This window comes from Myxine glutinosa, chromosome 7 (assembly GCF_964187855.1).
Source record: "Myxine glutinosa chromosome 7, kmMyxGlut1.1, whole genome shotgun sequence".
Classification (NCBI taxonomy): Eukaryota; Metazoa; Chordata; class Myxini; order Myxiniformes; family Myxinidae; genus Myxine; species Myxine glutinosa.
This window is the reverse complement of record NC_136267.1, coordinates 48,705,664-48,730,378: the sequence shown is the minus strand read 5'-3', so window position 1 is coordinate 48,730,378 and position 24,715 is coordinate 48,705,664. Positions and strand designations below refer to the sequence as shown.

Sequence of the window (24,715 nt, the reverse complement as noted above, 5' to 3'; positions counted from 1 at the left end):
TTACTTCATCTCTTGGCCTTGCTGTGTTTTAATTTGTTGGGTGTCGTGACTAAGGCAGTGTAGCTGGTGGTACCTCATGAGGTGGTTCATATATCTTAAGATTTTAAAGATACTTCCTTAGTACATTTTTAAAGGACTTGCAGTCATTAACAACATTAGTCGTATGAAGCAACATCATTGTCCACTGGCTTTGCTGAATATGCATGTACCGGTATGGGTGTGTGACATGCCAGTCGCTAACCTATGTTTGCACGCCAGCCAGCACACAAATGTATTATTTTAAATTACAAGGTACACAGTAAATGTTATGCCGTTGGTGAGAGCTATACTTTAAGTTGGACTGTTCAGAGTTCCCTCTGAATTTATGAATACATAGTTTAATGTTATGCTGAAAACGTACATTACAGCTTCTTAAATGACAATCATTTAATAGTATGGCATCATATTCGACAAGGTGTGTGACATGTCCGTCGCTAACCACTGTTGGATTGGCCTTCAGCCTCAAAAAGGTAAACCTATTATTATTGAAAATACAGGCATGACAGGGCAAAAGATGATACTTGTATTTTGGCATTTTCACCCCACTGCAGCATGACCAGAGACCAAATTTTTGAGAGGACACCAAAATAGTAATACCATTAGAAAACAAAATACCAAAGTTACCACTCGTAATGAGCTTTGCACCTGCCATCCATGATTATTTCAAAACCAGAAATACACAAAGATGCATGAGCCCCACAGTCAGGCACATCAGTGTCCAATTCAAAGGACTGGATGTGCTGCGCCTATGTTGCACTGAACTTTCTGAAGCAGTTTAGTCTGGCACACAAAAACGTCTCTTTGATTGAATGGATTGATCGAAAGGCTCAACTCTCAAGAGACGGTGGTCAGTGCCAGTGGCTATGCTGAACGGCCATGCTGAACTGAAGCATGCACAAGCGGACCTATATACTAAGTACGTACCTGCCAGTCGGACCTACGTACCTGGTCCAGTCGACTAGAAGTCTAGACTATATAGCCTACAGTAGGTAAGTCCTGCATTCTATCCCAATCTATCCATTCAATAAAATTAATTTGAATTCTAAGCCCAAGATCAAACAACCTAGCCTAGCTAGGCCTAGGCCTACAGATGTTTGCGAGGGCTGCGTACTCGATCGACTGACCATTGTCGACGAAGCTCTCACTCTACGCAATGCGTATTTTCATATTAAATGTAGCTTTCATCAAATGAAACCAGAGAAATATCAGAAATATGCATCCTAAGAGGTGGACCCAAAAAAAAAGAAAAAAGAAACGAGAGTTCATAGAACACCTTAGCCCACGCAGTCTTGAAATAAAAAGGACATGGGCAGGCGGGGTCTGTGAGCGACAAATGTAATTGGTGGAGTTAACGTAAAATGGCATAATACGGGAGCAGCACCGAAAGTCATGAGCGCGTTTATTGCACAGTAAAACAAAGGCACATGTAAGAAAACTGATGTTGCCAATAGCAACTGGACATACGACTTTACTTTTCTACAAAATATCCAGAACGATCCATGCATTTCTGCCAGTGCTGCACGACCTTAAAAATGCCGCTGTGGTTGAACTCCGTTCCAACACTTCGCAACCAGCTACGCACGGCTATCTGGACTGCCTCGTCGTTTTGTGTGCATGCGCCAAGCCTTTGTTTATATTGGAGTGGATAGATGGCGCTAAGAACTCGTGTTCTACTATATTAGGCACAAAATTGTGGCATCCACTGATGCTCATGACTTTTGGTACGGCCCTTGTATTTTGCCTAAGTTCTGCTCAACATGAGGTTTACAACAGTGCCAATAGGTCATTTTGTGTTCTACATTGTTCAAGTATATAATTCAATCGAAATAAAAGAAAGATTTTAAAGATCAAAGAAAAAAGCAATTTCTGGATGTTTACCACCATTGATGCAGTCTTTTACACCACCTTATTTAACATGTTACATTAGTTCTTAGTGCCTGCTGTTTATGTCCGTAATGATGTCTTTAAAAACAGTAAGTTTCCTGTTTGGAATGATTTTCAATTTTATTTGATTGCCAGACAGACAGACTAAAATACAAAAATCACTCATAGAGCGACACTTGGCAAAACAGAACAAAGTAGAATGGCACTCAGTAGAGCATCCTTTTGACCTCAACAATAATTGGTGGTTGAATTCAGTGACCTGATATGCAAGAACTCAGTGAGCTGATATGCAAATCGCCTTCAAAGTTTGAGTTAATCTGATGAAAATTGACAATTTTAGAAATTTGGCCTATGTTGACCTTTTGGCCTATGTTGACCTCAAAATAGTTGGTGGTTGGTTTCAGTAAACTGATATGCAAATCATAGTCAGATTTCAAGTCAATCGGTAAAAAATTGAGGATTTTATAAATTTGAAAAAAGTGGTTGACCTTTGGTCTATGTTGACATTGCGACCTATGTTGATCAAAAAATAGTTGGTGGTTGAATTCAGTTAGATAATATGAAAATCCCATTCAAATTTCAAGTCAATCGGATAAAAATTGAGGATTTTAGAAATTCGAAATTGTTGTTGACCTTTGGACTATGTTGACCTTTTGGCCTATGCTGATCTCAAAAATTGTTCGTGGTTGAATTCAGTAAGCTGATATGTAAATCCTATTGAAATTTCAATCAGATTAAAATTGAGGATTTTAGAAATTTGAAAAAAGTGGTTGACCTTTGGCCTATGTTGACCTTTTGACCTTATGACCTCAAATATATAGGATTTTGTCGGACCACGAACTCTACCATTTGGTGAAGTTTCGTGAAGATTCGTTTAAAATTGTGACCTGTAGTCAAGTATAAGTTAGCGGACACACACACAAACCGGAGTGAGCAACATACTTGCAAAAATTTTTATTTTATTTTGCCAAGTAATAAATAGTCCCGGGTGGGCTGACCGTCATCTTTTGAGTCGTAGTTCAGTCCTCCGCTGATTTTGGCAAACCCCCTGGGAGCCTCCCGATCTTCTGGGAGACCCTCAATCTAAGACTAAGCAATTCTGCAGACCATCGAGTGGAAGGGCTGTATCAGGTTTCAGAGCAATCGGTTGGTAAATAAGGGACGAGGAGGGATCTGAAGTTTTGGGGTAACCTCCTTCCCCCACTCCCCGAGAGCCCCGATGATCAGAAATGGAAAAAACAAAGCCCGAGCAATTGTACGGGCTAGTCTTGTATTCATCTGTAAAGTTTCTGAACAATTAGCCGGGTGATTGCGGAGGAGTAGAAAAAATATCAATACGTTAATGGACGGACAGACATCTGGACATCACGACCCATTCTATAAGTTCATCTCTTTGAGAATGGGGAATCGATGACCTAAAAATTATCTTACTCCTTTTTGTGCATGCATGATGGGATTTCGTCTAATTTGACAAATTCAGAGCCAAAGTAATGCGAAACTGCAGGTTCATGTTCTAATTTGTGTTCAAAAAAATATAACATTCAATTTAAATTAAGTTGTTCCTCGATCATAAATTTACATTTGTAGACAAACAAATAAAGGGAACAAATTGCTCAACCCCGCTTTTCACTTCACGTACGCGGGATAACGACAATTATTCCTTAAAAATATATAATAATAATAACCTCGGTCAACGCGACTGTGTCGCCAATATGCCTCCTCGTAGTCCCTGCCGGTGACAATGGGTAGCTGCCCTCCTTCACTGTCCTAAAAATAAACAAGTTTGGTTTAAATCCCTTCAGCTGTTTTGAAGTATCACATTTTTACCACAGGACAGGTTTCACATCGATCGGTGAAGCGTTTTCCGAGAAGGGATTTTTTTTTACAGATCGGCTTTCAAGCTAATATGGCTGCCAAACCACATGAGATATAACATCAAACATAGGGGAAATACCCCTGGCGCTCACCTGGTAGAATAAACAATATACTGCACCGTCTAAAGGTATTTTAAACCAATTTCAATGGTTGCTAGAGGACAGGGCAGCATGTAGAATCATACTAACATAATCATAAGACTTTAAACAAACAAACAAAAAAAATACCTGTTTTGGGGGGCAAACCCCCACCCCGTAAATCGCCAAAGGGGCAGATTTTTTTTAAATGTCGTGAACAAACTTTGGTACCTCACGGGTGGTGAAGGTTGTGGTGAAGTTTCATCGAAATCATGTGTGTAGTTTCAGAGAAGAAAGCAATATCAATTTTGGGGGGTCAAGCCTGGACCCACTTTGACCCCCCACAGACCTCCAAAGGGGCAGATATTTTTTTAATGCTGTGAACAAACTTTGGTACATCACAGGTGATGAAGGTTGTGGTAAAGTTTCATCGAAATAGTGTGTGTAGTTTCAGAGGAAAAAGCAAATTCCTATTTTGGGGGGGGGGGGGGGGGGGGGGGGGTCAAACCTGGATTCACTTTGACCCCCGGTCGACCCCGATTTTTTTTAATGCCGTGAACAAACTTTAGTCACAACACAACAAATATCATTTGTGCCAAATTTGGTCGCAATCTCATCAGCGGTTTCGGAGAAGAGGTTTCAAGTGTTTACTGATGGATGGACTGACTGACTGACTGACTGACTGACTGACTGACGATGTGCCATCGCATAAGCTCCTCTGAACTTCGTTCCAGGTGAGCTAAATGTGCACTCTGCATATGCATGGATAGGGGATCACGTTTGTGAAGTTTCGTGTTGATCGGAAAAGGTTCGTTTTTCTATCCAAGATGGCTGCCAGACCACGTGACCTACGGCGTCATCATTTTCAAACTATATGCAACAATGATGCTGTTAGATGACATTTGTAAAATTTCCTATCGATAGGGTAAGCTATTTCAGAGATATATAAATATTTAATATGTTCCTTCAATCCAATATGGCTGCCAAACCATGTGACCTATGATGTCATAAATTTAATATTTCAATACAAATCAAAGGGAGGCGCAAAGCGCTCCTCACTTTATCAAAGGGAGGCGCAAAACTCCCTTCCCTTTATACAAGGGATCGTTTCTCTGTATGTAGCTTTTACATGGGGACTGAAAATACGTTTATCGGTTTCTACTGGACAAAATCGGCTGCAAGTTTCAAAAGTAAATGCTTTGTATGTTGAGGTAATATGTTCCAAATTTCAGCAACGTCTGTTTATGCATTCTTGAGTTATATTTAGAAAACCCTTGAAATCACGTTGGTGTCTGTCCGTACGTCTGCCTGCCCAAAATGTGTTGGCGCTCATATCTCAAGAACTATACATTTAAACTAGCTGAAACTTGGAATATACATCAGCCAATAGGTCCAGTTAATGGCTTTCAAAACAAATTCCACCTAAGTGCTATAGGTTTTGCTTTAAATATATTAAATATATAAAAATATAAATACACATAAATAAATATCTAACACATAAATAAATAATCTAACATATTGGCCCATAAAAACATTACCTCAAAAAGAGAACCATGACAATTACCACTACATATGAGCAGGGTACAGCCCGAAGTGGAGATCGGTTTCTGAGGTTTGGGACATGGAATGTAGGGACAATGACAGGGAGATCAGGAGAAGTGGTGGAAGTATTGGTCAGAAGAAGAGTGGACATATGTTGTGTGCAAGAGACGAGATGGAAGGGAAGTGGTGTGAGAATGGTGAAGGGTAGGCAGGGACAGAAATACAAGTTTGTGTGGCAAGGGTGCCCGGAAGGCGTGAATGGTGTTGGTGTCCTGTTTTCTGAGGAGTTTGCAGACAGTGTGGTGAGTGTGATTAGAGTGAGTGATAGGTTGATGATGGTGAAAATGATGATTGGAAAGCTCTTGGTGAACGTCATCTCGGGATATGCTCCGCAGGTTGGTCGGAGCGATGAAGAGAAGGACAAGTTCTGGTGTGCAATGGAGAAGTTGATGGAAAACGTGAAAGATGAGGAAGTTGTTGTGGTAGGAGGAGACCTAAATGGACATGTGGGAAGGAGTATGGACGGTTTTGACGGAGTTCATGGGGGTTACGGATATGGTGTGAGAAATGGAGAAGGTGAAAGGATTTTGGAGTTTGCTGATTTGTAATACTCAGTTCCAGAAAGGGACAATAAACATTTATGGCTGGTATACCACTTCACTGATGATGTCATCATTATCATGCTTTTGTTCCCCATTGGGAGTACTTGACAATGTGCCAAGTTTCACATTTTTCCATTCAGCGGTTTCCAAGAAATGTATATTTTAATTATTTGCGTTTAATCCAAGATGGCTGCCATACCACGTGACCTATGAATGAATGAATGAATGATCGTTTAAAGGCCATTTTCCCTGCTAGAGCGGCGGTTAGCCTTGCGGGCCCCATGACAATCATGGTTCCCTGGCTTGAGGCAATGTTTTTATGGCCGGATGCCCTTCCTGACGCCAACCCTTAATCGGCTCTTACAATGCGCAGGGATAAGGTGTACCTATTCTAAATCGGGGTACACACCGTGATCATTCATCCCAGCAAGCTGGTACTCAATTTGCCGACCTCGGAAGGATGACAGGCTGAGTCATGAGTCAGCCTCCCTGGCGTTAATTCAGCGATCGACCGGGATTCGAACCCAGGATCCTTGGATCCCAAGCCGGCACCCTAACCGCTAAGCCAACACCAGGCTTAAATTAATTATTTAAATTAAATAAACAATAAACAATTACAATAAACAATAAACAACAAACAATAAACAAACAATAAACAAGTAATTAAATAAACCAATTACAAAAGGTACAAACAAAAGTAGCAATTGGGTAAATGGAAATCACGTACCACTTGTTATAGCTCATTCCGCAATTTCAAAGGTCCTCACTCAATGCGACCTTTGACAGAAAGCGATGGCAGCTATGTTAGGACTGTGGGTCTCATTTGATGCGTTAGTCCCGAAATTAATCATTGGAGCATCATTGATGAAACCTAAACATCCCAACGGAATTGTTCATTCTGCGAGAATAACAAAATTTCATGTTGACAGTGTCCTGGGGTAGTGTGAGGCTAATGTAGTGGAAATGCAAGGAGTCTAATACTCGACAACCTTTGCTAATTGGACTCACCCGCATCTACAACTTTACTTGAATGTATAATGTATATACAGGGAACTCGGACTCGGATATTGAAAAAGAAAAAAAAAATTACGAGGATCTATTTGCTTAGTTCAAGTCAAGAAAATAATCTTTAACCACCTGGATCTGTGTAGTATTTCTTTTCATTCTACTTTTTATACTTTATTTTCTGTCATTTGACTCAAATTGTTTCAAATGTGGAAATAAATGATGCAAAAATAAAAACCCCTTATGAAGTCGGTGTCACGGCAAAGCAAACAATTGCATAAAAAATTAAAATGAAGTCTCAAAATGACGTCACAATGCATGATTCTACCGAGACAACTGTGGTACTTTCACCCACAAACACCACATCATTGATGGAGGACACAAGCTTGCTCTTCGGGCGCAAGTTAGGTGTCAGGTTGGTCAAGCGAGATGCCAATCGTTGCGAACGCCTCACCGGTGTCACCACGACGACATCGCCGATGCACGCCTTTCCACATCTGGATATTCTGCAGAGAGACTGCCGAAGCTGAGGTGTCGACGTCACCTCGTACATTAGTACACGTACCACGTGACGTACCAGTAGACGTACCTCGTACCACGTGACCTATGATGTTACAATTACCATACAAACATTCTGCATGGGTGTCACTCCTACCCTGGAAGTTTTGTCTCGATCGGACATGTGGTTGCTGAGGAAAACCGAGGTTTAGCCCGTATGGACGAACAACCTGAAAACATAATGCCACCTTCGGGGGGGGGGGGGAGTGGGGGAGTGGGGGAGGCATTAACAAAAAAAACAATCTCAAAGCAGAACATTACAACGGCACAGCGATTCCTACAGCGTAAACAACCGTGCAGCATCATCAACCACACAGTCACGCCAACCAGGAGAAGCAACCGTAGAGAATCAAGTTGCAAAAAAAAGGTTTTGCCTCCAAATAGGCATGACTTTAATAGCCTCTTAAATACAACCTGTCCTCATAGCAAATTCCATGCAGGAAGATAAACAGCAAATAAATTCTACAGTGGTGGAAAGGAACAAGATTGTGTAATAACAAACAAGGTATATGTACTCTGGACACACAAAACCCATGCTCCATCTGTAGCACAGCAAAGCATTTGAAATTGTTAGCTTTTACAAGTCACTGGTGGGAGTGACAATGCAAGTTTAATAAGAAATGCGTAAGTCAACAAGGCAGATTGTTAGCCTAAATATCATACATTATTAATATGATTAATTTAGAAACCAGCTCGATAAGTAACATTATTTACGTGTTACATGTATAAATTAACACTAACAAAAGCATTCTCTTTGTTTAAAAGTTTGATTAAAACCCTCGATCACGGAATAATTGATCCTTGTGTTTTTGGCCCAGACAGCATGAGAATCTGATTAATGTACAAAAAGAAACCTCCATCGGTGATGGTGATGCCGTAATGATCCTACATTCACTAGTGAAGGCCACAGGGCACGACCTGCTGGTACAGATAAAGTCACATTTTATATTCGGCAATATGCAATGACAATAAACAAACAATGAACCAGAAGTAGGAGCGGTGACAAAATGGTGTCCACAAAAACCGTTTCTTTATCCTTACGACGGACTCACTGAATAGGTATGCAAGCCATTCCCATTCTAAAGGCAGCTAAAAGCACATTATTGCAGAGGAGGTGGTGATTGACCGTGGAATTCCTGCACCACATCGGTATGAAGTGCAGCGGAGCAAGGGGGTTGAGATGGGTTAGGGAAAGGGGGAGGTGGAGGGTGCAGCATAATTAAATAACCGTAAATAACTGAAATTAAAATATATGCGAACCTAAACCGAGATGTAATTTATTTTCGTACCATCGAGTTAGTTTCATGACCATGCATGAGAGTAATTTCCTACCCGGCAGCAAACCCAACGTAATTAAGACGGTATAACCAGACCTAGTAAGAAATTTAACAAAAGTACGAAATCAAAAACAGAGCTTGCATCCAATTTCACAATGGTGTCTATGCAAGTTGCATAATATACTAATCTATGCCTATGTATTAAAATGTATGCATATACAGTATTTGAAAAATATGTACAGTATGGAAGTAATAAAGTACCATGTGGATGTTTTTACACACTTTGGTGTGGTCCTGTGCATGTGTGAGGAGGAAGGGATGAAGAGAGAGGTGGGAGAGGAAAGAAGAGGTGGATCGTTATGCTGGTGATGGATATCTAGGCCAATGAGGCCGAACCGATGCCAACGCGGTGCAAAGATGCAGACATAACGTGCAGAGGCAAAGCTGCTGTACGACAGTCCATGAAGAAGGTATCACACAAAGGCAAAGTGAGAACCACTCTTAATGGTGTTCTGTGGTGGAGGGGAAACCACCTTGGTGGGAGATAATTTTGCTGGGGGAGGGGAGAAACAGAAGAGAAGGGCAGAGAGTAAAAACAACAACAATAGAAACAATCAAATAGATTAAAATACATTCAAAATAATGAACTCCTTTTAGCACCTTTGCAGACATAAAAAAAAAAAGCGATGATCTCAATATATTAACAGTAAAATGAATTCTGCTGTACGTATCAACAGAAGAGAAAATTCGAGATGTTTGAACATCCTCCCACGACAAGTCGAACAATGACGTAATCAGCACAAACTGTCCAAGCATTTTTCCCAAACCATGAAGCAAGAATGGCCCTGCTCCACAGATGTCAGCACATTTATACGAAGCTCCTGCCAGTGCCACACATTTTTTCCAGCGAGGATTGAGTTTCCTGAGATGTTATGAAAGGGGAAAGGTTGACGACTCTGTCTCTGTCTCTGTCTCTGTCTCTGTCTCTGTCTCTGTCTCTGTCTCTGTCTCTCTCTCTCTCTCTCTCTCTCTCTCTCTCTCTCTCTCTCTCTCTCTCTCTCTCTCTCTCTCTCTCTCTCTCTCTCTCTCTCTCTCTCTCTCTCTCTCTCTCTCTCTCTCTCTCTCTCTCTCACTCTCACTTCGATTTTTAATATATTTACATGTATAATAGGCTGATGCTGTCTGTTGTCCCACCCTGAAACATGGAAACACTCCTTGGAGAGAAAAATATTATAAAGTAATATTTGCTTCAAATTAATCCAAACCTACAGGAAAATTATAATTATTTCAATCAGACCAAAAAAAACATGGGGTAGTGTATAAGCACCAGACCGCTGCCTCAACTTTTTTTCTTTGCTGTTATGAAATACTAACAGGGGTAACCGGCCTTGCCCGTGGGTACCTGGCATTGTCTGATGGGTACCCGGCTTTGCCCTGTGCCCTATTTCTTTTGTGGGGTCGAAAGCACTTCCCCACACCCACTAAGGAATGGGGTCGAGGCTCATTTAATATGACCTGATTTATGACCTACAAAGCCTTGGCATATACAGAGCGATAAAAAAAAACAAAATCAAACGCTTCTTTTCAAAATTGTTTTTTTATCTACCCGAAAACACTGTCACTCACTGATGAACCTTTGAAAGTTTGACAAAGATCTTTTCAGCCATCTGGGAGAAAAATGGCGACTGACTGACTGACTGACACACACACACACACACACACACACACACACACACACACACACACACACACACACACACACACACACACACACACACACACACACACACACACACACACACACACACACACACACACACACACACACACACACACACACACACACACACACACACACTGCAAAACTCCATCTCCCGCTGCGTGGCGGAAGGGATAACAATATGAATGGTAAAAAAAAAAAAAAGAGCCGGGAGGACGAGGAACCCGAGAGCAAATGCCAATAAAAGTCAGAATATCGAAGAAAACTTGATGAATGGGAGCCAAGAGGTTGGAGATACAAGTGCACAAGTGTCTCACCCCGGCTTTTCTGGCTTGCTTCCACAGCGAGTGCACTGGACATGTCAATGATGCGTTCCTGTTCTTCAAGCTGGTTGTGTACGCCTACCCTCTCCACAGGCACACCGGCAAAGCTAAGGCCAAATTAAGGATCGATAAAGTAAGAGTCACTGACAAATCCACACGATAACTTGATTTCTTCTGAATATAATTATTTTCTAACTTGACTTTCTCAAAATAAACTTGTGCTGTTATGGTTGGAGATATCACAACAACAATCTATCTTTCATGTTATTACATCAATAATGTGAAACCTTTAGTTAATCGGAGAAGTACTTGAAGGGTTTACCTTGAACGAGCGACTAAACTTTTTATGCGCTGCACTCGTCGCAGTTTTTCCTGTTCCTCTGCGGGACTTGTTGGTTCTTGTGCATCCACTTCCTCGGCAAATGATGCATCAGCTGGGGTCTACAAAAAGGAAAGCGTCTGAGGATAATGTTGCAAGCAAACACCGGACGAGAAAACTTAATCCAAATCAATACTCAATACAAAAAAAATGTGGAATAGGTTAAGAATCATAAAATGCGCTGTAATGGAGTCAATATCTCATTATAAATCAAACTGACCGTTGCTTCCCCCTGGCCACGGAGCCGAGCGATCTCTTGCGCTGGAGTTTCAGGCTCATCCTCTCTGAGTGCTCGTTCCAATGCCTCAATCTCCAAGTCATCTTTGGGCCGTGGCCGGAAGGACTGGTGTGGATTCAAGAGTAAAGGACAGTAAATGTGGCTAAAGAAAACAGATGCAAAGCCAGAGTGAATGTGCAAAAGCTAGAAAAATCAAAAAGATGTAAAACAAGGGTTCAAAAAAAGGAAATGACGTCTTCATCCAAATGACAACACCAACCTGCAGTCCATCAATAGTCAGTGGTCGGCTGCTAGTTGTAGTGCTTCCTGTTGCCCCCAGAGTGACCGTCTTGCGTCGAGCACGAAGTGCGATACGTTGTGAGGCACGCTGATTGTTCTGCAAGCGAGTGAGCTGCTCTTCGGCACTCATTTTAGTTCCACGAAGGGTAGATGCTGATCCAGCAGATGTACCGACATCTTGGGAGCTCTTCGGCCTCTCCTGAGTAAATGATGTGAGGGAGAAGAAGAGTCCAGATATTGTGCTGCTGCATTGACATGAGGTTGTACGACTGGAGTTTTACGTTATAACTGGAGGACATGACTACAACTGGATGTTATAACTTAGTCAGGTTCACTATGTTTTTTCGTTCAAAATCATGGTAGATTAGCAAACCTATACATTTTTGGAAACGTTATTACATGGAAAATCTGAAAATCAATGTTTACATTTGCCAATTCCGACCAATTCGATTCGACCAATCGACCAATTCCATTCGACCAATTCGACCATTCGACCAATCGCTTCGATCGACCATTCGACCATTCGATCCGATTCGATTCGATTCGATCGACCATTCGACCAATTCGATTTGCCAATCAATTTGACCGACCTTTGCTTGTGTGGAACGGACTGTGAAAACGATGCGGACTATATTGTCGGATACGACACACAGGACAGTGATGACGAACTCTAAATGGCATATTCTGTAATCGTGTATGTTTGATGCCATTGACTGCCTGTGTATATTTTGTCATTGACTGCCTGTGTAGATGTGAAGTTATACTGACTGCATGTGTATATATGATTTTGCTGACTGCCTGTGTATGTTTGGTGATATGAATTATTGTGACACATTTTGATGTTATTAACTGCCTGTACAAAATGATAACATGTATTTGATTATGCAACTTATCGCGAATATAAAGACAGTATTTTGCAATTCAAAACCTTTGATTCGTGTCTTACCATTCCCCATAGCACTAATTTGATATTTTCATTGGATTCCTTGTCCCTGAAAATATAGGTTTAGTATATTTTAAAAAGTTTTTAGGGTAATTAGAGGCAGAAATAGAACAAAATATGTATTTTACAGTGGCCATTTTGAAAATCCAAAATGGCCGCCATACAGGTATCTCTCCAAATGTAAACATTGATTTTTAGTTTCCTTATGCGATAACCTTTCCAAAAATGTATAGGTTTGCTAATCTACCATGATTTTGAACGAAATATAATTTATTGACATAGTGAACCTGACTAAACTGGAGGAGGTTATACAACCTCAATGGAGGAGTTCTACACTATACCCATCAAGTACGAATGATAGGATGGTGTGGGATTTGATCGGATGGGAAGGATTAAGAATAACAATCCTGTGATGGAATGGCACCGCAAGCGCTGCCCACCGGAATGCCACAATTTAATCCAGCATGGTGAATGCTGAGAAAAGACTTCTTTAGATTGCGCTGCATAGAATAAAAGGAATCGTAAGTAAATTTAGATGATGTAAGTACAATTGTATGACTGTTAGTTATGCCTACAAGTTTGGTGACAAAGCACGAGGCAGTGAGAGTGGAGATAGGAAGCGGTTTCAAAATGTTAAAATCCACGGCACAATAACAAAACAAATGTTGTAGAGAACACAAAAACATTTTCAGCCTTGGTCACAGTTCAGAGGTGATATATCTAACATCCATTCTTCCCAAGAAACAACATTGTGAAATCTTCAAACAAGAAGATCCACTTATCTCTGCTGCACATCTGTCAGAAATGAAACAAATGTTTCATGGATTTCCACGTTACAATTATTTATATCACATGTCAAAACCGTTAAGTGCTTTTATTGAAGCATTTACTTTGATAAACATTTATATGGAGTGAAAGAAAGACTAAATGGTACCATGGTGGCTTTAAATCAGCCGTTATGAAGTGGGAAGTTCAATCATGAATGGGGAGGTGGGGAGATGTAACAAACACAAGTCAAAATACAGACCTCAGAGAGGCATAAATCCTAACAGAAAAATCCACAAAATACAACACAGCACACACAGTCACCCAACCCCCACATTGAATCCCATTCATGTAATACAAGCCATTCGCACATGTTGTTGCTTTGCACTTGAACAAGGGCTTGGACTTTCCCCAAGAAAATCGTGCTCGTGGCAGGTAAGAACTTTATAGTTTGACAACAATAACGACAAGTATTATTATTATTGCTATTATTTCAACATATTTTTGGCCACAAAAGTTATGCAATGGCAACAAATATTTCATAAGCGCAATGTCTTTTACCAGCATGAAGTGGGTTGCAGAGGTTGATGCAACTTGCTTTGCTAAACATGAGTCTGACTATCTCATTTGTCCAGTCTATTGCAGTTAAGTCTTTAGCATTGACGGTCCTCGTATCTCTAAAACACCATTAATGGTTAAAAACTCTCAGATTCTAATGTGAACTCACATATAATATTTTGACATGTGGCAGCAGTCAATGCCAAATTACTCCAGGCATTTAATAAGGTAATAGTTGCACAAACACGATAGTTCTGATGCATTTCCTAAGTTGTGGGAAGACAATTACCTCCACCACTGAAGGTGGACGGAGGGTATCATCCCTGTTTGTCTGTCTATCAGCAGGATATCTCAAAAAGTTATGGACAGATTCGGATGAGACTTGGTGGACAGGTTGGGTGTGTGACAAGGACAAATTGATTCGATATTGCTGAAGATCCCAATCAGATAATTATTTTTAATCCAAAACGATATTCCCAAAAGTTAGGACAGGTTATGAGAAAACTTGGTGGATGAGTTGGTTAAGTGACAGGAACAAGCTGATTCGATTTTGGTTCAGGTCCGGATGCAGATCCGGACTATCAGTGGGATACAAAATGTAAATTGTTCAACCTGGCAGAGGTATGCTCTCGACCGAGTGCCGTCCTACTTTACAAATGATATTCTAACGTGTCCTTCAGCCTTCATGGCAGAAGCAGCCTGTATGGTACACGCACCTTGGTGCCATCAGTGTGAGTACGGCGAAGTGTCACATAGGAAGGCAGTGCCAATGTCCCACTCTTCGGCAACGGGGGAACCACCCCTACAGGATATGCGCCTAGAGAGAAGAAACGAGGACTTTTATGGATTGTTGAAGAGCAGAGACAGAAGGATACAAATAAACAAAATAAAAGTTGAGTAGAACTTATGAGTGTGTTACATGAGGACAGGGAGATTACGACACCATGTTGGAATATGGTTTTTCGATTCATTCATGGCCATATGATAGGACTCACATACCTTTTGAGTTTTGTACTCTGTCTAATGCTGACTCACTGGGTATCTGGGAAGGAAAATAAATAATGGAAATAAAAATAGGAAGAAAAGGAAACAGCACAGACTATCAAGAATTGCAACTTAGTACTACTCCACTGATTGCACAAACAAGATAGAGCAGACCTAGTCTCAGGTGACGTTTCATCCATGAACCCACAGACTGACCTATGACTAAGACCAAGGCCTGAAGGAGTCTGCGGGCTATTGAGGAAAATTCACCTGAGACTAGTTTGGCTATACCATGTTTGTTGCAAAATGGTTAGTATAATTTTAGGTTGGCTGTATATTGTCCTCCTTGAGCACGCGCACACGCACACACACACACACACACACACACACACACACACACACACACACACACACACACACACACACACACACACACACACACACACACACACACACACACACACACACACACTACAGATATAATTCAAGCTTTATGGAGCAGAAACTAAAGACAAAAACACAAAACCAAAGCATTGCTTCTGTTAACCTCACCTGGCTATCACCATTTGAGAGGGCCGGTTGGGTGGAGGTGTTACGTCCAATGCCGAGCGATGAGTGGCGCGGCAGGGTGAAAGAGTATGGAATTGTGAAATCTGGCCTCTGAGGAAGAGAAGGTTGAAGAAAGAAATCGCATGGCTCACTATGATAAACACAAAAAGCAAGAAGGCACAAGGAATCGAAATGGCGATTACATCGTCAATATATAGAAGATGGGGAAAATATGATGAACAACTATGATTCATGTTATGGACAATGAAAGTGGAGGATAGAGACTGAAGTATAAGGTAGTAAATGAAGACACAGAAATAATTATGAGAATAATGTTACAATCCTAACCTTTCCAATGTTAGAATGAAGAACTACTGTAGTGTTGCTCGTGAAGGCTCGTGTCCATTCCTCTTACCTCCCCTTTTCCTCTCATCTCTCCCCTTCTCCTTTTATTTTGTATATTTTTTCTATCATTCTCATTTGATTAATTTTTAAAGTTGTTTTAGTTTATTTGTATAACATCCCTCCAGGGATAACAAAGACCCCTCCAGGTCTTTAAAACAGCTGTTCACCACCATCCAAAACCTTCATCTTTTCTACCCCCGCTAATTCACCCCAGAGCCACTTTTTTGAAATACCAACTTCTTTCCTGGAAGTCCTTGCAGTGTCCATGTGTTTTATACTTCTCCCTCCCCCCCCAAGCCCCCTCCCTCCCACAGATCTCCCGATGTCCCTGCTCTCAAATGTTGTGTTTGTGTGCTTCCCCCGCTCTCCCCATCTTGTCTACTGCACCGCTCCCCTTGTTATATGTTTTATGTCTGTTAGATTTTTTTTGTGTGATTAATGTTAGCTCTTTCACGAGCCTCGATGTTGTATACAAAAAAAATAAAAAATAAATCCTTCTTTTGGTTTTGGTTTGCTTCCCCATTATTTTCAATTTTCTCCCAGTCCCCTCGACTTTTAACCCCTGAACCCTGATCCTTCTTTTCGTGAGGTGTCAATATGAGCAATTCCCACCCTATGTTCTCTCTGATGCACGCACCTCTGACTCACTCCCACTACAATGGTGAGCATAACTCACTGCCACGTAACAATCCATTCATTGTTCTTTCCGATTCACTCCCTCATGAACTGACCTTTCCGCGGTGACCGGATGCAGTGCTGGTGATGGGTGCCATGATCAAAGAACGACTGGGGCTGTTCTGAAGGCTTGAAGATCCCAAGCGCTCTGAATGACAGCATGCTTGAGTCAGTTCGATTTTCACATCCCTCCACACAACAAAATACCCCAAAAATGTTTTAGCGTCTTCCCCCCACCTCCAACCCCTCCCACAGGCAATTCCAGCCATACACCAATACAACACAAACTACAGTAGAACTAGTTTATGTTTTGTATTCCACCGATAGGCCGGACCTTAACCGAAATCTAATCGGCCTGGACTTGTCACCTAACCAACTCATTCACCAAGTTTAGTCCGAATCCACCCATAACTTTTTGAGATATCATACTATATATCGTTTTTTATAACATAGAATGATATTTTCGAAAGGATTCCGTCGAGAGTCTATAACTGCAGACAAATTTGATATTGTCATACTTATCCAGAGAATTGCATCTATCCTCGAAGATTCTCAATACACATCAGCGAACTGCCCTATTCTTATCCTCTTCTGTCTTCTCTTGAGATAATTCAAACAAATGTCGCATGTAAACTCCCAATTACAAGCCATGCAATGCTTGCTTCAAGGCCTTAAAGGCACTCTTAAACATACTCTCACCGATATGTAGAAGTTTATTTGTTATTTAAACGCTTGTGATTGGGTTTTTGTTTATTTTGTAGAAGTTTATTATTCGCTCTTTGGCGATTGGCGACTAACTTTGAACAGGTGATCATGGCACGATTAGCGATTCTACATGTGTCCAACTCTTAAATGCCTCTTATAAATTTGGCCCGAAGAGACATTACTGCCATCATATAATTTCCACATGCACAGAAATTGTGGAAACAGCCTCACCTGCCTCTCCGCCATGTACACTGCTCTTTTCCAGACCCCCAAGAACATCTTGGATCCTCCACAGATCTTTCTTTAAACGATCCTGGTTTGTTATGGGATTCTGGCATGCACAGGAAGAAAGGAAGTGTGGTATAAAAACAACGTTGGTGAATCGACATACTTCGGAAAGTTATTGGACACGAAAACCTACCGTGCCTCCAAGTGTCTGTTCCAGCTTCGATTTCACTATCAGCAGCTGTGCCTCAAGGATGTGTGCTTCATTCCTCACACGTTGCAGCTCCTGAGCATGGTGAGATCAATAGCAGACAACGTGGCCAACATTAAGAAAGACACAGTGGCCGAGGCCCCCGTTCCCATCTGCATATTAACGAATCATACCGCTGATGTACGTGCGATGTCAGCACGAGTTCCCACAAGCCTTTGCTGTAAAGACTGCTGTTTCCACAGCAGCGATTCATTGGGACCTTGTCGAGCAGCTCTTGACCTCTCCGCATCTCCTAGTTCTTGTCTGATTTTTTCAGCAGCTTGTTCCAAACCTTCCTGCAAAGTAAAGTCGATGTGTTAAATTCCAATATAAATTTGTGCTCGATTATTTAAAATAAAATAAAATTCGAAAACAAACTTCATAGAGACTGTATATAGAGGCCGAGAGAGCCCAAATATAGGTAAAAGAACCACAATCATAGCCTTTCCAGCCACAATAGCCATCATTTAGTTGACCGATCAAAGCAATTGATGGACCTTGTGTAACCGCCAGTATGGTGATGAAGCCGGTCCTGGCCAATAAGGCAGAGTCATCGTCATCATTGTTGTTAAACAATGAACAATGTTGGAATCAAATTAAATTACCGAGTCAAAGTACGCTCAAACCATGGATTGTGTTTCTTCCAATCATTGTTCCCGTTTAGGCCTATATGGAAGGCACGAGTTTCTCCACTCCATTTATAAGCTCAGTCCTACTGATTGGATAAAATTGTGCTCATTTTGTTCTTTCCGATGGAGCGATCATTGTTGAACATTTGTGTCCATTACTGTGCCTGCAAGTCGGAGTGAATTCCATTCAATGTACAATGTGCGCTGAGTGGGTTCATCAAAAATGTAGTGGTTTGAGAGGGTCATTAACGAGTGTGGCAGCTACATTCAAGTGTAAGGTGTGCACAGAGGGAGCTGCAGATGGAGGAAATGTTGAGTTGGATCTTGGAGACGGCATGAAGCTGGAAGGTGTGAAAACATTTTGTTACCTAGGAGACATGCTGAATGGAGAAGGTGGATCAGACTCGTCAAAGGTTGCTGGAGTGAGATGTGCATGGAAGAAGTTTCGGGAACTGAGTGGCATGCTGACGAGGAGGGGAGTGTCGTTGAAGCTGAAGGGAAAGGTGTATGCTGCATGTGTGAGAAGTGTTATGATTTATGGGAGCGAGACATGGGCAATGAACGTAGAGCAGCAACGAAGGCTGGAAAGGGTGGAAATGCGAATGGTTCAGTGGATGTGTGGAGTATCGTTGAGAGAGAGGAAGACAAATGATGAATTGCGAAAGATGATGGGAATAGAGCCTGTGATTGATGCTGTGAAGATAAACAGGTTGAGATGGTTTGGTCATGTGTTGAGGAAGGATGAAAGTGACTGGTTGAGAACAGTGATGGAAATGAATGTAGAAGGAAGTAGAGGACGGGGAAGACCGAGAAAGACTTGGCTAAAGATGGTGGAAGAAGAAATGCGGGCAAGGGGGTTGACAAGGGGAGATGCAGAAAATAGGGCAAAATGGAGAAGATTATCATGGGGACCACAAGGCTAACCCCTGCTCTTGCAGGGAAAATGGCCTTAAAATGCCTGTTGTACTGTGCCTGCAAGTCCCATCAGTGTTGTATGTATGCTTTTGTGTTACATGTTCAGATGATACATAAGGACACGCAGCCTGCTTGTGCATCTCACTCCCTCGTTCAGATACATTCCTCTTGCTTCCTCCGATTACATTCGCCATTAACGAGATCACAGAATACTCAACAAGCCACTCCATCACATGATTATTGTGTGGCCATTGGCAACTCTAGGGTGGGCTGTTGTGATGTTTGTTTCTTCTCCTGCATTGCCAAACTCTGGAACTCTTTACCTTCTCATATCTTTCCAAACACTTATGAGTTATGACCTTCCTCTTCTCAAAAAGCAGATCTTTTTTTACTTCCTCATAAACTCTCAAGTATATTCTCTTTCTTCACTTTTTTATATATGCTGTTCTTTTATTTAAGGCCTGGCCTCGATGAGGACTATATAGTCTGTGATTGGAGCCTTCAACATAATAGTTACACGGTCACGGATTGTTCAACCCCAATATGGGGCCGTTAAAAAAATACGTAATGCCATTTTTTAGGGAGGCGTGTACCGTGCATGCTGATGGGCTTGATTAAACATTAATAATAATTTTTATTCGACAGTGATTAGATTTTTCAGGGTCTCTTATCTTGAGTAACACGTGGTCCAAACAGTCATTGGAAATCTGACGCAACAAACTCGGGCAGTGTATAATCATAACCAGTAGACGCAATGTCTTAAGCCCACCAGAAAACCAAGACGGCGGCCATATTATTTTGCCTGGGTGCCATGGTGGGTGGAGCCAAGTGACAAATGTGGGTTGGGTCCGGCGGTTGTCCGGCCATTGGGTGCACATTTCAGCTAGAATGGCACTCGGTAGAGCGCATACCTCCGCCAGGCTGAACAGTTTAAGTTTTGTATCCCACTGATGGGCCGCATCTGGATTCGGACCTGAAGCAAAATCTAATCTGCTTGTTTTTGTCATCTAACCAAATCATGACCTGATGACGTCAACTGTACAAGGTCTATACAAACCACCTAAAATTAACTATTTACTGGAGTTCCTAACTCCCAGGGCCTCCTAAGAGCAGCAAACTCAGAACCCAAAAATATTTTAACCACAAAAAGCTATTGAAATACGTCTCAGGCTGTTTCCTTTTACAATCATTGAAATAAATTGTAATAAAGCAATTGCACCTTTTCATCTTTGAGCTGCTGGAGACGTCGTCCCAATTCTTGAACCGCCTGGTCCTGCTCACAAAGACTGCTCAGCTTCGTCTGGTTGGATGAGATGATTACATGAGGATGACGTCAAAAGTCAAGTCATTGTCACATACATCACAATAACCAAGACAAACATGGATTTTTTTTCAGCTTTAATTTTGTTCGGAGGAACTGAGGATGAAATTCCAACAAAGCCAGTTCTGGCGTTATCAAGTCAATCGAGTTAAAGTCACACTAGTTATCATGCATGGTGTGGGTCATGTGAAAATTAAAGCACATAATGACTGCTCATCAAATTCGAAGACAGATACTTGCCATTTTGGAATCAAAGTCTCAAGTTTAATCCCCACTCACGATTCCACTGGATATATGTTTTTGAACATTCTGTCCCCTGGTGTTGGCTTAGCGGTTAGGGTGCCGGCTTGGGATCCTAGGATCCTGGATTTGAGTCCCGGGCGATCGCTGAATTAACACCAGGGGGGTTGACTTGGCCTGTCATCCTTCCGAGGTCGGCAAATTGAGTACCAGTTCACTGGTAATTCCCTGTGTGTCGCAAGAGGCGACTAACAGGGTTGGTGGCAGGAAGAGCATCCGGCCATGAAACATTGCTTCAAAAAGGGGACCACGGTGCCCAAAAAAGGCCAACCCCTTCTCTGTGGGGAAAAATGGCCTCTAAAAGGCGGTTCTTTTTTTTCTTTTTGTCCCCATTCAGAGATTATGAGGGTCTCTTCAGCCATGTGAAAACTGTTTATTATTAGCAAATTGGTTTATCTGTGGATTGAGAATAGCTTTTATCGTTTTATTTTTAGCTGTGACGACCAGCTCTATGAGAGGACCGCGTTGTTGTTCTTGTTGTTGGGGTGCCTTTTTGAATAGCGCATGCGCATACTCGGATGTGCGTTGGTATGAGGTAAGAACATCGCGGACTAAAATCGTGATTTGTTTGAAGAAACCAGAATAAATTTAGCAACAAAGACAACATGAAAGTTTTCATATCAATCTCGTTTCACAGAACTTGACACAAATTAGGTGTAATTATTGAATAGCGTTTGCGCATACACTCGGACGTGCGTCAGTATGAGGTAACAACATCGCGGACTAAAATCGTGATTTGTTTGAAGAAACCAGAATAAATTTAGCAACAAAGACAACATGAATGTTTTCATATCAATCTCGTTTCACAGAATTTGACACAAATTAGGTGTAATTATTGAATGGTGCATGCGCATACATTCGGACGTGCGTTGGTATGAGGTAAGAACATCGCTGACTAAAATCGCGATTTGTTTGAAGAAACCAGAATAAATTCTAGCTGAAAGACAAAAAGACGCTAGTGCATGCGTATAATTTAATGACTGGTCGAATTTGGTAGCGCATATTGCAACGGATATCCTCATGATTCTACACGTCGCAGCTGGTGACCACACTGTGGTCATTTTTCGCTTATTTTCTGAACAAATTAGCTGTTCTTGAGTGAATATTATCCCAGCAGCTCTGTCTCTGCTCTGAATATTATCAGATATTGTTTACAAAAAAATAATTTCAAAAGAGTATCCAGACACTCAAAATTCAACAAAGAAGGAAATCATATGGGGAAGATATAGAAAAATATTCCAATATTGAACTATTTAGCTGGCGTTTATCATAAACTACCACGGCCGTTCAAAGTTGATGTGGAATTTTTAAATTGTAGAACATACAAAAATAGTTGGATCCTAAAATTTTATGCAGTGGAATTAAATTGTTCACCCTAAGATGGCTATACGGTAAGCAACATGAATGCTGGCCCAATTAGCATACCGAGTAAAACCAAGATGACAGCTAACAGTCCATGTGTGCTGTGGAACAGAGGTGTATTACGTTTCACATGGTGTGCTTGAGTAATAGAGCGAGATCAACAATGACTGCAATGTGTGAGTGATCGAGGAGATTCACACATGGAACCAAATGATCACTTAAGCAAACATTAAACGTGTTGAACAGCTAATTTGAGCACAATTACCGCACTACTACATGTGAAATTGCAGAAGACATTGATGTCAAAAGTGTGAAAATGATCATTAAGCAAGGCTAGTGCAAGATGAGCACCAAATAGCCTTTCGTTTGTTCAAAAGGAAACTCTTATAGCTATTGCAACAGAGTTGCTGGGATGTCACCAGAGAGATTCATTGAAAAAGGTTGTGACATGTGACGAGATTGCAGTCCATCCTTTAATGCCAGAGTCGAAAAAAGCATGGCGTGAAGACATTATTGGTCTCCACCAAAAATAAAACAAGACCGAGCATTTAACAATTCAGCGCCTTGTCGGGGTATTTCCCTAGGATCTAGGTAACCCCTTTGACACTTCAAGAAGCTATATTAAAGTAGGCCATCCAGAGGAGCAACATTAAAGTTGATCGACGTAAACGAGCACAGGCACGCGTGCGCACGCACGCACGCACGCACGCACACACACACACACACACACACACACACACACACACACACACACACACACACACACACACACACACACACACACACACACACACACACACACACACACACACACACACTAGCCCCCTCCTAACAGGTTCAGCTATCAGCCAGAAAAAGTATGGGAAATGTTTTGAGATGTAATGGTTTAACTTGTGTTGACCTTCCGAATGCAAACCCATGAATGCACAGTACTACAGTGACTTGTTATGCAACAACGTGAGACAAGCAATACACAAATAGTCAAGCATGCTGTCCCAAGGAATTACCTCATTGTATCATAACACTTGCTCTCACACAGCAAATGTGACCCCGACGACTCTTCAGATGGGTGACATATGCATCAGTACACGTATGAATGAGCCTTTCATATCAATAGATGTACCAACATGTGCTTGAAGCATTTATCTCATGAAGTATGAAAAATATTTGACGGTACTTTACCTTTTCACGAGCAACCGCACATTATTACACTTGACAGACTGCACGCCCACATCTTTAGACCGCCATTACATACTTCTCCATCAGAAAACGGTGACATTTAGATCACGTGACACACAACTGCTCACATTTACCATGTCAATGATCATGCGCTCCCTTGGCAATGGGTGACGTTTGCCATTTTTTGACGTAAACCTTCATTTGAAGTTTCAGATCAGTATTTAATTTTTGAACGAGCAGGTAAGAATGTGCAAGATTATTTTCCTTCATAAGCCAATTGCATTTATTGTGGGGGACGGTATATCGATTTGACAATAGCTTGATTTGCAATAAAGAAAGGGGTGGCACACTGAACCCATTTTGATGGATGCATATGACTGACGTACGTGAACTAGACCAAAATAACAGGTAACGTACAGGGTGGCCTGAAAGTCCCTTTACCCGTGCCAAATTTCCCGCACCTCCCTCAATTCCGTAGTATGCGGTAGCACTGACTCAGGAGAATGATGGAGTGCATACAGATACAGACAATGTCGGATTAATGATTTTAAGTACTGCACAATAAAAACTGTACAGTATATTAAAAAAGGTTTAAGAATGAATGTTTACTGCGGAAGGGTAAAGCGACTTTCAGGTCATCCTGGAAAAGATATGCCTGCATATTTCCAACGTGTGAATTCGTTTATTTTGCACGAGAAAATGTTGTTTCTTTTCATTAATCCATGCTAGAAAAAAAAAGAAAGCATTTGGTATCTAACAAAAAAATGTTATGTTTTGGTACAGCACAAAAATAGACATGACCAGGTAGCCATTTATGGGACAAAGACTAGTATAAATCAGAAAAATGTGGTTTGTTGGTAATTTTGTCTCTACTGTTTGTGAAATATACCAAATATTATATAAATGAACAGGATTATAAATGACCAATCGATATATGTGGGAAAATTACGCACCCAGACCAGATTATTTATAATCCTATTCATTTATATAATTGTGTTACTATGTCTCCAGTGGTGTTTCATGTTTATAATAGAGGACATGGATTTGTCCTCCCATTTGAGGAAGACCCTCTCGTGAGCAGGCCGCGTTGGTGATCCTATGGTTGGTAGCAAGTGCCCCGGAAGCATTGATGGAAAGAGAGTGGCAATCATA

General features: G+C 41.4%; 1 protein-coding gene across 16 annotated transcripts in view; it reads right to left on the bottom strand.

The window, feature by feature from the left end:
- Positions 1 to 7,946: 7,946 nt before the first annotated feature.
- The window catches only part of LOC137431202 (pleckstrin homology domain-containing family A member 7), a 322,395-nt gene continuing 305,626 nt past the window's right edge, over positions 7,947 to 24,715 (bottom strand). For 15 of the 16 annotated variants that reach the window (XM_078781655.1, XM_078781650.1, XM_078781651.1 and 12 more), the window contains 13 exons: positions 20,621 to 20,701; positions 17,992 to 18,153; positions 17,804 to 17,893; positions 17,614 to 17,713; positions 16,734 to 16,825; positions 15,601 to 15,708; positions 15,064 to 15,106; positions 14,781 to 14,881; positions 11,779 to 11,997; positions 11,502 to 11,624; positions 11,225 to 11,343; positions 10,897 to 11,009; positions 7,947 to 9,412 (listed from right to left, as the gene is read on the bottom strand). In XM_078781655.1, the coding sequence (XP_078637781.1) occupies positions 9,333 to 9,412; positions 10,897 to 11,009; positions 11,225 to 11,343; positions 11,502 to 11,624; positions 11,779 to 11,997; positions 14,781 to 14,881; positions 15,064 to 15,106; positions 15,601 to 15,708; positions 16,734 to 16,825; positions 17,614 to 17,713; positions 17,804 to 17,893; positions 17,992 to 18,153; positions 20,621 to 20,701 (1,431 nt within the window). In that variant the 3' untranslated portion in view covers positions 7,947 to 9,332. The remainder of the gene's footprint in view (positions 9,413 to 10,896; positions 11,010 to 11,224; positions 11,344 to 11,501; positions 11,625 to 11,778; positions 11,998 to 14,780; positions 14,882 to 15,063; positions 15,107 to 15,600; positions 15,709 to 16,733; positions 16,826 to 17,613; positions 17,714 to 17,803; positions 17,894 to 17,991; positions 18,154 to 20,620; positions 20,702 to 24,715) is intronic. The other variant, XM_078781654.1, reaches the window with a different exon arrangement.